Consider the following 15,168-nt stretch of genomic DNA (forward strand, 5'->3'; position numbering starts at 1 on the left):
AGGAAAGGCGCAAAGCTACACAGAGAAACCCTGTCTCGAAAAACCAAAAAAAAAAAAAAAAAAAAAAAAAAAAAAAAGGCAGACTGACCAAGATAGGCAGTCCTTATGAGAAAAGCTGGCAGCCAGCAGCAGGTAAGTGGAATGAGGAAGCAGCTCACGTAGGGGAGGGGCCTAGCACAAATTACCAGAGCCCAAGGGCGTGAAGAGTGAGCTGGCCTCAGCAGGAAGACACAGTCCAAGCATGAAGAGGAAGGGTCTTTAAAATGGAGCTGGGGAAGGATTGACACAGGGTACTAAAGTCAAAACAAAGTGAGACAGGTAACGCTATGAAGCAGCAGCTTCTTGTGACGTCAGACCTAGGAGGGACCTGACCAAAGAAGTCCAAGTATTAAGGACTATGGAAACCAAGTTTCTTGCTTTTGAGAAAACAGTAACAAAGGAAACCTAGACTACATCCTGGTGCTGATGAGCTGGAAACACCTAGGTGACTTTCTATCTTTCAATATGTAGACTCAAAGCAATGCAATCACCTACTTCTCTCTCCACTAAGGAGACTAGAAAAGCAATGATATCCTAGGAGCAGACCAAAGCTTAGCATCTATCTACCCTTCTTCACTGGAAAGAACCAATACATCATTTTTAAAAGAGGAGATTCTAGAGCTGGAACAGGAAAACTACAAAGATTACAAAGCCTAGAAAAAAGCAAAGAGTGTTCAAAGAATGATGGATAGTAAGGACTACCCCCCCTACACACAAAATAAACAATAAGTCAGCTTGAAGGTCTCTTATAGGCTAAATTGGAATAGTAACAGATATAACACATTAAGTAAAACAGAAAATCATTAGTTCACACTAACACAAACAGATTCGGGGGAAGATCCAGTTTGATGACAAATGGGCTATCTACAGTACCAAAGCCTCACTTCACAGAGGACTTCAAAACCAGGGATGGTCCAGTGGTTCAGTGGGGAAGGCACCTGCTGCCAAGCCTGATGACAAGCTTTATCTCTGGGGCCCACATGGTAGAAGAGGAGACTTGTACAAGTCCTCCTCCGAACCCACATACACATGTACATGTATACACATATAGGCACACACATTTTTAAAAACTATTAAAAATTTATAATGAAGCAATGTGGTAGGTACTGTGATAAAAGTTAAACACAGTAATGGGAAATTTAAATTGTATGCTACCTTACAGTACACAATAAAAAGAATATTGCGGTTACACAGAGAAACCCTGTCTCGAAAAAAACAAAAACCAAACAAACAAAAAGAGTTAGCCTGGTATGGTGGTGCAGGCCTTTAATCCGAGAATATTCTGAAGGCAGAGACAGATCTCTGAATTCCAGTCCAGCCTGGTCTACAGAGCAAGTGCCAGGAAAGCCAACGCTGCTATACAGAGAAACCCTGTCTACCAAAAAAAAAAAAAAGAATATTGCTTTTGTGATGTCCTCTAAAATATATACAATCTTAGGGGAGCTGAAGAGATGGCCCCATGGTTAAGAGCATTTACTGTTCTTGCAGAGAACCGAGGTTTAGTTCCCAGCACCCACATGGTGGTTCACAACGATCTGTAACTCCAGTTCTAAGGGATTCAACTGGACCCTCTTCTGACTTCTGATGGCACTGACCCATATGATGCAGACACATACAATTAATTACAAAAGAGACATAGACAAGCATAATTTAGTAATGACAATATACAAACAAACCAACTTAAGAGGCATTTTACAGAACAGTAAATGTTCTAAAACCATCATGAAAGACTAAGAAAGGCTGAACACTCACTCCTCAAATGAATGAGACGGAGTATCACACCACCATAAGAAATGTGTGAGTGTGGCCTTGCTCCTTCAATAGAAAATATCATCAGACAGCTGGCAAACTTTGCTGAGGACAAAATTAAGTTACCAGTTCTCCTTTCTAATTTCCATAGCTATGTTACTGTTGTACAGGGGAATGCCTTCTTGTTCGTAGGAAAGATTCAAAGTACTGGGATGTAGAGAATGGCAGTAATTTAACCTTAAATGGCTCAGAAGAAAAAAAATTATACCAAACTTACATTTTTTTCCTGAGTTTGTAACTTTTTAAAAAAGATCTATGTTTTATTTTCTGTGTATGAGTTTTACCTACATGTATGGATGTGTACTACATTTGTGACTAATGCCTGTGGAAGTCAGAAGAGGGCATCAGAGCCCCTGAAACTGGAGTTAAGACGATTATGAGCTACCAAGTGGGTGCTATGAACCAAATTAGGGTCTTCTGCAAGAGCAGCAAGTACTCTTAACCTCTGAGCCATCTCTCCAGCTCCTGTTAACTGTTTTGGAACTTAAAAAACACAGGGTCAGCAAGATGGCTAAGCAGGTTAAGGCATTTGCCACAACTGGAGCAGCCCAGCACAAGCTCCAGGTCACACACTGGAAGGAACTATGACAGACTCCTACAGGCCAGGTACAACAGCATGCATGCACACCCCCCATCCCCACCAGGCTTGGCAGTTAAGTGCTTTTACTGACTGAGTCATCTGCCCTCACTAGCCCTGTCTCCACATTTTGTATTGATCCCGGATACTTAGAGCAACAAAAGTTGGAAACTTACATCAATTTCCATGTGGCGATATCTGCACACCTGTCGAAAACAACGACCTTCTTGCCATAACGTGCAAACAGTTTCATTTCCTAGTGCAGCTTCACAGTGACGGAAAGGGCAGCTGTCACCCTGTTAAAAAAACAAAAAACAAAACAGGAAAGGACTGTGGACCATGTCTATAACAAGAATGCCCAAGAACCTAAACAAATCAGTAAGCAAAGACCAGCAGGGCAGAAAACAAGATGTAACAACAACCACCATCTGAAAGAGCAAATCTGTAATATAATAACCTATTGTTTTTTGCTATCTGTTTGACAGGGTCTCTCGCTGGCCTTGAACTCCCCAAGTACATTAGGCTGATTAGCCAGTGAGGCCCAGGGATTCTCCGGCCTCTATATCCCCAGAGCGAGTGCATGCCATTCTGCCTGGCTTTTTAAAATGTGGATCTGGGCATCGAACGCAGGTTCTCGTGTTTACATGACAAACACTTTACTGACTGGGCGAACTCCCCAGCCTTAACCTATTTCCTGTTGTTGTGTTTTGAGACAGGGTCTCATTATGCAGCCTTGGTAGGCCTAGAACTCACTATGTAGATCAAGCTGGCCTTAAACTCAGAGGTTGACCTGTCTCTGCCTCCTGAGTGGGGGATTAAAGGTGTGTGCCCAGCTCTCCTCAACCTATTTCTTAACCCATTTCTTCTGATCTAAGTGTCACAATTGACAATTGGGCTGAAAAGGACAAGGTGTCAGAACAGATCCTCTGAAAAACATTCTCATCTTCAAAATGGCTTTGGCTTCATATATCCTAACTTCAATAATTTCTAGCTTTTTACCTAGAAATACCCCAGTGAGGCTTCCGGTAACTATCATGCCTACCTATGGCCTGCCCGAGGCGGGGCCAAGATGGGAGCCCTTAAGACCCGAGATCCGGATGTGCTGGCTCTCTTGGTTCCTGGTGATCCTGGATGTTGGATGGATACCACTGGACTGTACTTCACCTCTCCCAGACCTTGTAACCTATCCCTTTACTTGCTGTAAGTAAACCCCCTAAATAAACCTCCCTTTTAACTACGTGGAGCTGCCTTAATGCTTCCACCATTAGAAGCTGGTAGGCTGTAAGTGATGTAAGTATACTTAACATATACAACAATACAGTTACTTTTGTTATCGGAACAAATCACTATTATACATATCAGAGCTTTGCTTTTTTTAAAATCTTGCTTCTCTTTTGCAGTGCCAGGGGCTGGATCCAGCATCCCTCATATTTGCAAGTGTTCTGTGGCCGAGCTACATACCTAGGAGAAAAACTTCATGCCCCCACTGCTGGGCTTTTTAAGATAAGGTGTCACTACACAAGCCCAGGATGAACGTCAACCCTCCTGTTTCTACTACCATGCCTAGCTAGACTTATCTTTTTAAACACAGCATCACAATGATTTTAGAACAGACCACTATAAATAGCAGAAAATGACAGGCAGACCTAAGTAGAGCTACCAAAAACTCAAGCAGAAAAACAGGACATTCTGACAGAGAAAGCAAAACTCTAAAAGAATACCTTCAGAAAGATAGCATTACCTTCTTACTAGCAGAAAATGTGGAAAAGGTCAAATTTAACCCCTAAGAGCTCCCACAAGTATACAATCCAGTCATTCATCTAATGCAAAATACACAAAGTCAAAGCTGCCAAGCCATAGAAGCCAACATCTCCCGAATTCCAAAGGCAGTTAGAATAAATTAATTATAGGCAAAATGATGACTATACAACATGGGCAGTTTTACTTTTTGTGCATGTTATAATTATATACAAATGAAGAAGAGGAGACGAGGGATGTAGTCTTCCTTAACACATAATTTACTAAAAAACTGGCAGCAGATAATAAAACAGCTGAGCAAACCACAACATCAAACAGTTTAAAACATAGGGGAAATCTTAGCTAATTTGATATAAAAAAACAGCAGAAAGAACTGATTTAGAGATGCCAGTCTTACTTTGGTGCATGTAGAATAGAAATAAAAATAGCAGTCTTCTCCCTGATTAGGCATGCCGGGTAAATTCTCAGGCCAGAAGTGGCTTTTTGGAATAAGTCACTGCTTCCTCAAGGTGAAAACCAGCTCCAAGTGCTCTTGAAATGGACTCACTCTTCCAATGACAACTCAACCACAGAAATCTTCTTTAAAACGTAATCCTGGAAAGGGGAGACAGTGAATAAAGTACTTCAGGTAAATTCTTCCAGCCTCTTCCTCCTCCTCCAATTCCTAATGCTACCACACTGTTAAAACTAGATTTTAATTGTGTTAGCAGGCGCTTACCATACAGAGCCTTAAAAACAACTGTGCTAGTTATGAGTACTGTACACTCCCAATGTAAAATTTTTGTTAAGGACAGCCATGTCCTTTACTTTTGTATCTTCTATGGTGCTTGTTTCACTGATTCAGTGTAAAATTTAAGTAAGTACTGCTAAACACATGATCTACATTTTAGACTAATAGGACATAGACTACTTGACACGCAATACTTGCAAAATGTCATTTCCACCTAAATGACAACAATTCAAGGATCTTCGTGAGCATGTTATATCAGAAGTATATAATTACAACTAAGTGGAAAGAGCCTCCTTAACTAGAACAGTTAGTGAAACAATTACCTTTGAGAACATCTAAGGGTTAGTGTAGTCTCTAAGACAGTGAAGGAGCAAAGAAGTCTTCCAGGGCAGGCCCACAGAACAGTGACAACACAATTAACACTCTATCCATCGTCCTTGCCATCCTCTGAAGCCACACAAAATGTGCAAGAATGCTACTACAAAAGCAAAAACATGCTGTAAGAGCACATGAGAATGTGGAAGGGGATCGCCACAAATTCTAGTAATGCCAGGTAAACCCTGGCTTATCGCTCCAAGTCAATTAAGCAAAAGCCAATCTTATCTTCTGTTAGTAAAGTAATTCCTAATTCAAGAACTGTCCATCAAGATGAAAGCTGGCCTTCAAGCCAGCAATCTAAGTTAGGAGCAAGAGTCTTCAACTAACCATGTAATAAAATTTTTAAAATGCATACACCCATTATCAAATGGTTCCACTCTACAATTTACTCTAAGGTAAAAAGTCAATAAACACCCAAGTAACAGCACAAAAGAAAGTTCACCACCATCAGCTTCTGCCTGACGCTTATAGCAACAGAGACGGAAAACATGTACAGAGAGGAACCGCTAAGCAAAACAGGAGACAGGGTTGAAGATTTAGGAACGTCTTAGCCTACCCATGTTGCAAAAAGAAACGTCAATCAGAAGGAGAAAGGAAAAGAAAAGGGTGTGCTCTGCAGAGAGCATGTGGGAAGCTGACAGAGGAAGAAGGCGCTGAGGCCAGCACAGTGCCTACCAGGCCATGGGGTCCACAAAGTAAGATACTGCCTTAAAATAAATGAAACACAAAACCAAAAAAGAAACGCTGGTGAGGATATTCATGAGCAAGGACGAAATCTAAAAGAACACAAACCAAAATGGTGGTGGCCAAGATAGTAGGAAAATTATTTTTACTGTGTTACTTTACTTTGAAAAAAAATCTTTCTTTTTAATTTACGTGCATGGGGTTGTTTTGTCTAGATGTATGTCTGTGCAGCACTTGTGTGCCAACTGCCCATGTTGGCCAAAAAGAGTATCAGATTCCCTGTACCTGGAGATAAGATGGTTATGAGCTGCCATGTGGGTGCTGGGAATTGAACCTGGGTCCTCTAGAAGGGCAGCCAGGGCTCTAAAGATGAACCATCTCTCCAATCCCTACTTATCTAATTTTATGCTCAGAATAACATTACGTTTTCTACTACAGTGCAATATAGAAATAGTACAGACTTAAGCTTGCTTTAATCACAACTGTTTGGTCAAAGCATGGAACAACTAACTACCGGACTTTTTAAAAGCCTTTGTGTGTACACACACATTAATGGATGTGAGTGTGGGTCTACCCTGAGTGTGGAGGTCAGGACAACGCTGGTGTTGGACTACTCCTTCTATCTTGTCTCAGACAGTCTCTTATTCACTGTTGTAAAAGCCAGGCCAGCTGGCCCAAGGCTTCTGGGGATGCTCATCTCCATCTCCCATCTTGCCATCACAGTGGGGTCCTCTCTGATCTTAAACCCAAGAATGCATTCTATATTCTAAAGGCAACTTAAAAAAAAAATTGCCAGCCGGGCAGTGGTGGCGCACGCCTTTAATCCCAGCACTCGGGAGGCAGAGGCAGGTGGATCTCTGTGAGTTCAAGGCCAGCCTGGACTACAGAGTGAAATCCAGGAAAGGTACAAAGCTATACAGAGAAACCCTGTGTGTGTGTGGGGGGGGGGGGGATTGCCTCAGGGGGCTGGAGAGATGGTTCAGAGATTAAGAACCCTGACTGTTCTTCCAGAGGACCTGGGTTCAATTCCCAGCACCCACATGGTGACTGGCAAACCATCTATAATAAGATCTGGTACCCTCCTCTGGTGCTCAGGCATACATGCAGGCAGAACACTGTATACATAGAAAAAATAAATAAACCTTAAAAAAAAAAACTGCCTCAGATAAGATTGGATCTCTAAAAGATAGTTAAAGGGTCTGGAGAGATGGCTCAGTGGTTGAGAGCAGTGACTGCTCTTCCAGAGGTCCTGAGTTCAATTCCCAGCACCCACATGGCAGCTGACAACTGTCTATAACTCCAGTTCCTGGCCTTCTGACACCCTCACACAGACATACATGCAAGTGAAAACCCAATAAGCACAAAATAAAAATAAATTATTAAAAATATATAAAAAAATAAAGGATAGTTAAAAATAAAGGATGGATTAGAACACATTTGGGGGGGGCATGTTAACTGGAGGAGAATGAAAAGGTGAAATGGTAAGCTGGGCGGTGGTGGCACACACCTTTCCCAGCACTCCTGAGGCAAAGGCAGGAGGATCTCTGTGAGTTCAAGGCCAGCCTGGTCTACAACAGCGAGCAGTTAGGGCAGCACAGAGAAACACTATCTTGAAAACCAAAAAAAAAAAAAAAGGGGGGGGGTGAGGGGGTGAGATAGGGTGGGTAGGAGCTGGAGAGACAGCTCAGCAGTTAAGAGCACTGGCTGTTCTTCCAGAGGTTCTGAGTTCAATTCCCAGCAACTACATGGTGGCTCACAACCATTTATAGTGGGATCTGATGCCCCCTTCTGGCATAAAGATGTACATGCAGATAGAGCACTCATAATTTTTTTTTTTAAGATAACTAGAAAATAAATTTTTTTTGTTTTTGTTTTTTCGAGACAGGGTTTCTCTGTGTAGCTTTGAATCTGTCCTGGATCTTGCTCTGTAGCCCAGGCTGGCCTGGAACTCACAGATATCCGCCTGGCTCTGCCTCCCAAGTGCTGGGATTAAAGGCGTGAGCCACCACCCGGCCAGAAAATAATTTAAGGAGGGGGGTGGCTTAGATAGGCCTGGTGGTACACACTGGTAATCCCAGTGACTCAGAAGGCTGAGGCCAGAAGATGTAAGTTCAAAGCCAACCCAAGGCAACTCAATGAAAGATGTGTCAAAACAAAAGTGCAGCATGAATCTTAAAAGGTCTTATTAATAAAAACAAACCCAGAGCCAGGTATTGGGGTGAATCCTGGAAGTTCAGAGAGACAGAACAAGCCACAGCTAATCTCACCTTGCCAATTCCTCAGCTGATCTTATTTCCTCAAACTAAAAGCCTCTGTGTCCTCATCCGAATGGATCTCAGCTGAACTGCTGCTAAAAGCCTAAAAGCTTAACCAGGCTCTTAGTTCCTGGTCCTCACGCCTTATATACCTTACTGCTTTCTGCCATCACTTCCTGGGATTAAAGGTGTGTGTCACCATGCCTGGCTGTTTCCAGTGTGGCTTTAAACTCACAGAGCCTCTGGAATGCTGGGATTAAAGGCGTATGCTACCACTGCCTAAACCTATGTTTACTATAGTGGCTGTTGGGTTCTCTGACCCCCAGATAAGTTTAATGGGATGCACCATATATCAACCACACAAAAGAGTACAACAGGGCTGGACAATGCAGCTCAGTGATCAACTGGTGGCCCAGAATGCCCAAGACCCCAGCTTCATCCTTGGTTCAGGGAGATCTCCACAGCAGATCAAACAGTAAAGCAGTTATGAAAGCATGAACTACATTTTGGAGGAGGATTATTTGCAAAACTCCCTCCAAGTTAGGCAAAGTATAGTGAGATTAAATCTAACTTTAACAGAAAGAAACTTTCATGTATATCTGCAACCCTAAGCTTCCTTAGCTTTTACTTTGTAATCAATAAATCAATAATAATCAAGACAATGGCAAAAAAATCTAGAAACAACAAAAACTTGATAGTAGTATAATCTCATACAAAAACCTAAATCAAGTCATATAAAATAAATTTAAGTTTTAAATGGAAGCAGAAAAAATTACCAAGAGGCTAAGAAAAACAAGATGGCGGTTGAAAAGAAAACAGCCTTTTTCAAGGGGACACAAGATGAGCTGGCCTCCCTCTAAGTACTCCAGTCAATGTTGGAAAGAGGGGACATTTTCAAGACTACAGCACTGACACAAACATACCACCATGAGAGGGAAGAACAGCCCTAGTTTCTTCCCTTCAGAGCCGTTTAACCCAGGAACAGATGGCAGCTAACAGTGGAAATGGAACTTGCTGAAGAGATCACACACAGGACAGGCCCCAGAATCCAAAGCACATGCCCAAGATAGAGCTAAACTCTTCCAGAGGACCTAGGTTCAGTTCCCAGCACCCTGTGGCAGCTCAGAGCAGATCCCCTGTAACTCCAGGGGATCTGATGCCCTCTTCTCGCCTCAACAGGCACCAGACTCGTGGTACTGAGACACACATGCAGGCAAAACATCCGCCATACAAAATCAATTAAAAGTGTCAACATGAGACAGAAGGGCGCTTTACATGAAAATAATTCATTCAATTCCCAGACACTGGAACTGGAAGCAGGAGGAGTGAAACAGGAAGATTTGGAGCAAAGAATGAGTCTTGGAAGTGTCAGACTCAGTGGTAAACTTCTACACGACTACTAACCAAGTGAAGTTCAGACTTCTCAAATACAAGTCCAGATACCAGGCATCAGATCTTAAAGGAGACTATGACCAGAGATTCGGCCTTATTTGTTTTATGAAAAATAAATATCAAAAAGTATACCATCAATGTACTCAACACATTCTTGGGGAAAAAAAAAACACTAATTAAGCAAATGTTCTAATAGGAAAAAAATTGGCGTTGAGTACAAAAGAACAAAACCATGTCACATACATTAATGTTTCAAAAGTTTATGTTGTCTGAAGTGGGGTCTCAATATAGTTTTGCAGGCTGAACAAACCTGTTATCCTCCTGCCTCTGCTTCCCAACTGCTGGGATGATAAGGCATATCCAGCTCAAGAAATGTTAAAAAAAATTATGATACTAATGAAAATATCTTAAGTAAAACACTAGCTAAGTGGCCTATCATGTAGTAGAAAGGATAACACTACGTGATCTGAAGGTTTATTACAGAACACTAAGAGTGGCTGCATATTAGGAAACCTTACATTAATAAAAACTAAAAATAATGAAAACCGAAGGCTTAGGATGACATAACGGCTAAATAACCAAGTCAAAATGCAACGCTCCTTTCTGAAGGGGGGGTGGGGAGAAGCTAAGAGACAGCTCAGTGGAAAAAGCCCTTGCTCACACAAGCATGAGAATCTGAGTTCAGATTCCCAGTAAAGCCAGTCAGCCACATGAACCTGTAATCCTGGGGCTTCTACTTAATTAAGATGGGAGAATCCCAGGGATCTCCTCTGGGTCAGCTAGCCTGGCACAAAGGGTGAGCAAGACCCTACCTGAAACAAGGTGGAAGGCCAAGACCAACATCTAAGGTTCTTCTCTGACCTCTGCACAGGCTCATGTGTGTGCACAGACGCAGGATGTGCACTCGCTCAAGCAAGCACACACACAACAAAGAAACAGGGGTGTGGGGGGGGGATGTAGAGCAAAGGGAACACTCCTCCACTGTTGGTGGGAATGTAAACTTGTACAACCACTGTGGAAATCAGTATGGCGGTTTCTCAGAAAATTAGGAATCGAACTACCTCAAGACCCAGCCATCCCACTCTTGGGCATATACCCAAGGAATGCTGATTCATACCATAAAGATACATGCTCAGCTATGTTCATAGCAGCACTATTTGTAATAGCCAGAACCTGGAAGCAACCTAGATGCCCGTCAACGGAAGAATGGATGAAAAACATGTGGTACATATATACACAATGGAGTACTACTCAGCAGAGAAAAACAATGAAAGCATGAAATTTGCAGGCAAATGGATGGAACTAGAAAAAATCATCCTGAGTGAGGTAACCCAAACCCAGAAAGACAGTTATGGTATGTACTCACTCATTGGTGGATTCTAGATAATAAAATAAAGAACAATCAGATCACAAAAAAAAAAAAAGTCAAGTGTGGGGAAGCTTGGGGGGGAGGATGAGGGGTGGGGAGAGGGGAGAGGCAGGGATCTGTGGTTGGTATGTAAAATGAATAGAAAATTTCTTAATAATAAAAAAAGGGGAAAAGATATAGAGCTAGTAACTGAACCCCCCCCCCCAAAGTCAAGTGTGGTGATATAAAGGTCATCCTCAGCTATGTACTGAGTCCAGGCCAGCGTGGGCTACAAAAGACCCCCTGGGTCAATAAAGACAAAACAAAACCACAAAGAACTCCACTCCAAACAAACTTTATCTACTAGCAAATGACAAGGAACAACTACTACCATAACCTCTGCCCTGCTTTTCAGACAAGGGCTAAAGGTCCATTTATTTCACGGTGATCAAGGATCACAGGTATGCAACTCATGCTGGGTTTATGTTGTTACAAGAACCAACCTGTGATTTTATAGATATTAGGCAGGCATTGTCTAAGTGAGCCCCTTCACATGTGTGTGTGTACATACACACACACAGCACAGTAAATAAAATATTAGCTTACTCAAGACAAAGAAAACAGAGAAACCCTGTGGGGGGGGGCACTACAATTCAGTGTCTGCAAGTTACAAGCTTACAAACTAGCAAATCTAACAATCAACTAGAAAGTACTGAAAATAGCAAGGAATAGAAAGATACCCCCAGAACAGTAAATTTGTCCCATTTAGATAACAATTCAGAGTCAGGCTGTAAAAGATGAAGAAAATGAAGCATGCAAGAGCCATATCAAATACAAAACCAAAAGCTAAGCAGTGACTAGGAACAGAAGACCAGGATAATTCCTAATTGGGACAATAGAGGATTAAGGAAATTACTTCACCGACCAAATAATGAACACCTTGAATACAACTCAAAATACCAAGGAGAAATTCTTCCTGCAATTTGAGACTGTAAAATCAACTCTCAACAGCTGAGAAAAATAAAGGTCATTTAAGGGAGCGGAAGAAGGGCTGGGGAGATGGTTCAGTGGGTAAAGTGTTTGCTGTGCAAGCATTAAGGCCAGAGCTTGGAGCCCCAGAAGCCACATAAAATGCCATGTGGACAAGCAGTCCATTCCTGGAAGTGTTACAAGGAAGCCAGCCCCAGGACACGCTAGCTGCTCAGGGTATCTACAGACCAGTGGATCAATGAGATCTGGGTGGGACTGGAAGACAGATGGATGATCCTCAACATAACCCTGGGGCCTCCACATGTACACATATGCAAAAACATACATACACACATACATACTACACACATGAAAATCGAAAGAAAAAAAGGAATGGAAGAGTTTTGCTCTACTTGATACAGATGATAAGTATAAAAACAGTTAAATGCAGAATACAAACCAGCAATGCAAAAAGGCAATAAATTTAGCATAAAAAAGTTTGAGGGGCTGGACAGATGACTTCGTGGTCAAGAGCACTGGCTGTTCTTCCAGAGGACCTGGGTTCAATTCCCAACACCCACATGGCAGCTCACAACTGTAAATCCAGTTCCTGGGAACCGACACCCATAGCAAAACACCAATGTACATAAAATAAAAAAATAAATAAATTTAAAGAAAAAGTTTGAAATTAACAATAAAGCCAGCCATTTGAGAAAAAGTCTCCTTAAAGTACCATAATGGCAGAAGTGTCAGATCTTTAATTAGAGTACTATATTCAAAAACATTCAGAACTCATAAATGCACTCAGCAAAAAAAACAAGCCACATCTGACCATGTCTCCCCTACTTGCAGAGGGGTTATGTCATGTAACTGTAATCCTTAAACAGCATTTGAATATAGATACATATATAAAATTAACTATGTATTGAGTGAAAATCTTGTTGAGTAAAAACCTTTCCTATAATACTAAAGTTAAAAACCATTAACAACAAAAGTAATATAAAGAGAAAACATTTATGTAGCAATGATCGATCTATCAGCAAAATGGCTAAAGATTTGCTATCTTTACTAAAATCCAGAGCTTCCACCAATAAGGCAGACCTCAGTTGTTCAGGAAATTGTCAGTTCTTCCAAGAGTAATGTAACTATTCTACGAATGAACTGCTCCTAAGTTCATACAGATGTGTGCATCAAACTGTTACTGGATGCAGGCAGGGCTTTTGTTTACGATGGCATAACCTTCAATATCGCCCAGAGAGTTCAACATTACATTATGGCACATCCATACAGTGAAATACATACTACATAGCTACCAGAAAGACAAAATAGAGCCACCTATTTGGTAACAAATTAACAATGCTTTTTCTCCAAGAAAACAGAATTCTAGAATTTAGTCATTGTGGCTCCGGGAAGAAAGAAGAAAGTTAGTTTCCATCCAAAAAATTAAAAGCTTATAAAAAAAATTACAAGAGAAAAAAAAAGCCCGGACAATGGCATTTGAATCTGTTAGTAGTCCAGCATGCCTTAAATTACAGTGTTTATGCCTCTCATGATAAAGAACCGTCCCCACTTACATTAGCTGGTTGCTCTCAACAGGAACATCTCTGTCTTCACTGAGTTCCAAGCTATTACGCCTGTAGGTCGAACCAACACTCAATCCATGAATTAATAATAATGAGGTAGAAAGAATTTTCTTCCTCACATTGCCAAGGAAACCTCTCAGCCACAATTGAAACACAGGACGTGTTTTTAAAACGTCTTTAAAACATCTCCCAACTCTTGGAAGATTAAGTCCATTTGCATAACCTCTGTCAGACTGGAGACAGCTAACATTAGTTATCTCCTCAAAAACAAACAAAAAAGTTCACTTAAAGATGAACTCGAGATTCAAAGAATTAAAAAAAAAATGAAAAAAAAAAAGAATCCATCTTCCATAGCTGAGCAATATAATTAAAAAGTAAAAAGATGAAAAAAATTGAAAAACGAAAAAACAAAAAGCAAAAACAAAAAAACACCACCAAAATTCAATAAGATCCAATTTCTGGTCTTCAAGATTTCTTCACCTATTAAGAAAAAAAAACAGAAACCTTCCCCCATCTTTATTATCTGTATAATAAAAGCATACTGTATGTAGAAATATAAAGTGTTTTATGTATATAATATGCATATACATATATACTTATACACACACACAAATGTATAGAAATAAAACATTTGGATAATTATCCTTTTAAAATATAATATAAAAGCCTCCAGATTTGGGTTCATTATAAAAATAGTGAACTTAATTAACTCTTATATCAAAGTACCATGAAGTTAACGTTACTGAATTTTACCCAGCCACAAAATCAAGATGAAAAGAAATCCATGTGTATGGATACAGTGATATATATGTCAATGCCTATGGTATGTATAACAATCGTCATCAGGGGGTGTTTAACCAAAAAAGGTAGAAGCATATCGTTACAGAGTAACTACAGAGCGGGGCAGCGAGCTGAAGAAGGCAGAGCAGCATTACAGCCATTCCCAACCAGCTCGGTCGAAGAAACACAGAGCCGCTAAAGGAAGCTGTTTTTCCTCCTTTAGATCACACAAACCTCACTGGCATGGCATTCAATGCTGGCCCTGCAAAGGCTTGTTAAACTAGTTCCAATGCTTTACTATTGATGGTTACAGCTAAGGACTTCACTCCAGTTGGTAAAAGGGTAAATTTGGGGGAGATGAAATTTCACTTTACAATGAATGGTACATTTACCATTTAAGAATTAAAAAAAAAAAAAAAAGCTATTTTAATACACAGAAATGAGTTTCAAAACCAGCCCAGTAACAAAGCCATTTTGATTCTTATGTAATAAATACTACATACTTTCTAGGCTAAATCTTGCCAAGCACTATCCAAGACAAAACTAAAATCAAGACTTTAAAAAAAAGTGGACACCTTTTACTCACACTTAATACTAGTCAATTTTCCAGGAATTTTTTGGGCAGGGAATATCCCCAAATCTAAAATGAAAAAAAGGAAAAATTGGGATCTTACATTAGTTATTCAGTCTGAAACGTCTAATAGACTTAATAAAAGTCATTATTTTCTGGCCTCCCACTCAGTCATAGAAACAGACTCTCAGAGTGGAAAGGAACCTGAAAGGGCCACTGAGATCAGTTTACTCATTTCAACAACAATGCCAAACAGTAAAATATAACTGCTTATTTCAGTTAATACAGGGGCCCA

General features: G+C 40.7%; 2 protein-coding genes across 13 annotated transcripts in view; both read right to left on the reverse strand.

Moving 5' to 3' along the window:
* Zc3h11a (zinc finger CCCH-type containing 11A) overlaps positions 1 to 15,168 on the reverse strand; it is a 44,578-nt gene that overhangs the window by 23,553 nt on the left and 5,857 nt on the right. For 5 of the 12 annotated variants that reach the window (XM_076547422.1, XM_076547421.1, XM_076547417.1 and 2 more), the window contains exons 2-5: positions 14,889 to 14,942; positions 13,514 to 13,573; positions 4,581 to 4,777; positions 2,602 to 2,721 (exon numbers count right to left, since the gene is read on the reverse strand). In XM_076547422.1, coding sequence (XP_076403537.1) covers positions 2,602 to 2,721; positions 4,581 to 4,634 — 174 coding nt within the window. In that variant the 5' untranslated portion in view covers positions 4,635 to 4,777; positions 13,514 to 13,573; positions 14,889 to 14,942. Of the gene's footprint in view, positions 1 to 2,601; positions 2,722 to 4,580; positions 4,778 to 13,513; positions 14,003 to 14,888; positions 14,943 to 15,168 lie in introns of all 12 variants that reach the window. The other 7 variants (XM_076547419.1, XM_076547415.1, XM_076547416.1 and 4 more) reach the window with 3 other exon arrangements.
* LOC143267783 (uncharacterized) lies at positions 14,223 to 14,607 on the reverse strand. The gene has a single exon (XM_076547425.1). It carries the CDS (start codon positions 14,461 to 14,463, stop codon positions 14,365 to 14,367), a length of 99 nt encoding a protein of 32 aa, XP_076403540.1. The 5' UTR covers positions 14,464 to 14,607; the 3' UTR covers positions 14,223 to 14,364.

This window comes from Peromyscus maniculatus, chromosome 11 (assembly GCF_049852395.1).
Source record: "Peromyscus maniculatus bairdii isolate BWxNUB_F1_BW_parent chromosome 11, HU_Pman_BW_mat_3.1, whole genome shotgun sequence".
Lineage (NCBI taxonomy): Eukaryota > Metazoa > Chordata > Mammalia > Rodentia > Cricetidae > Peromyscus > Peromyscus maniculatus.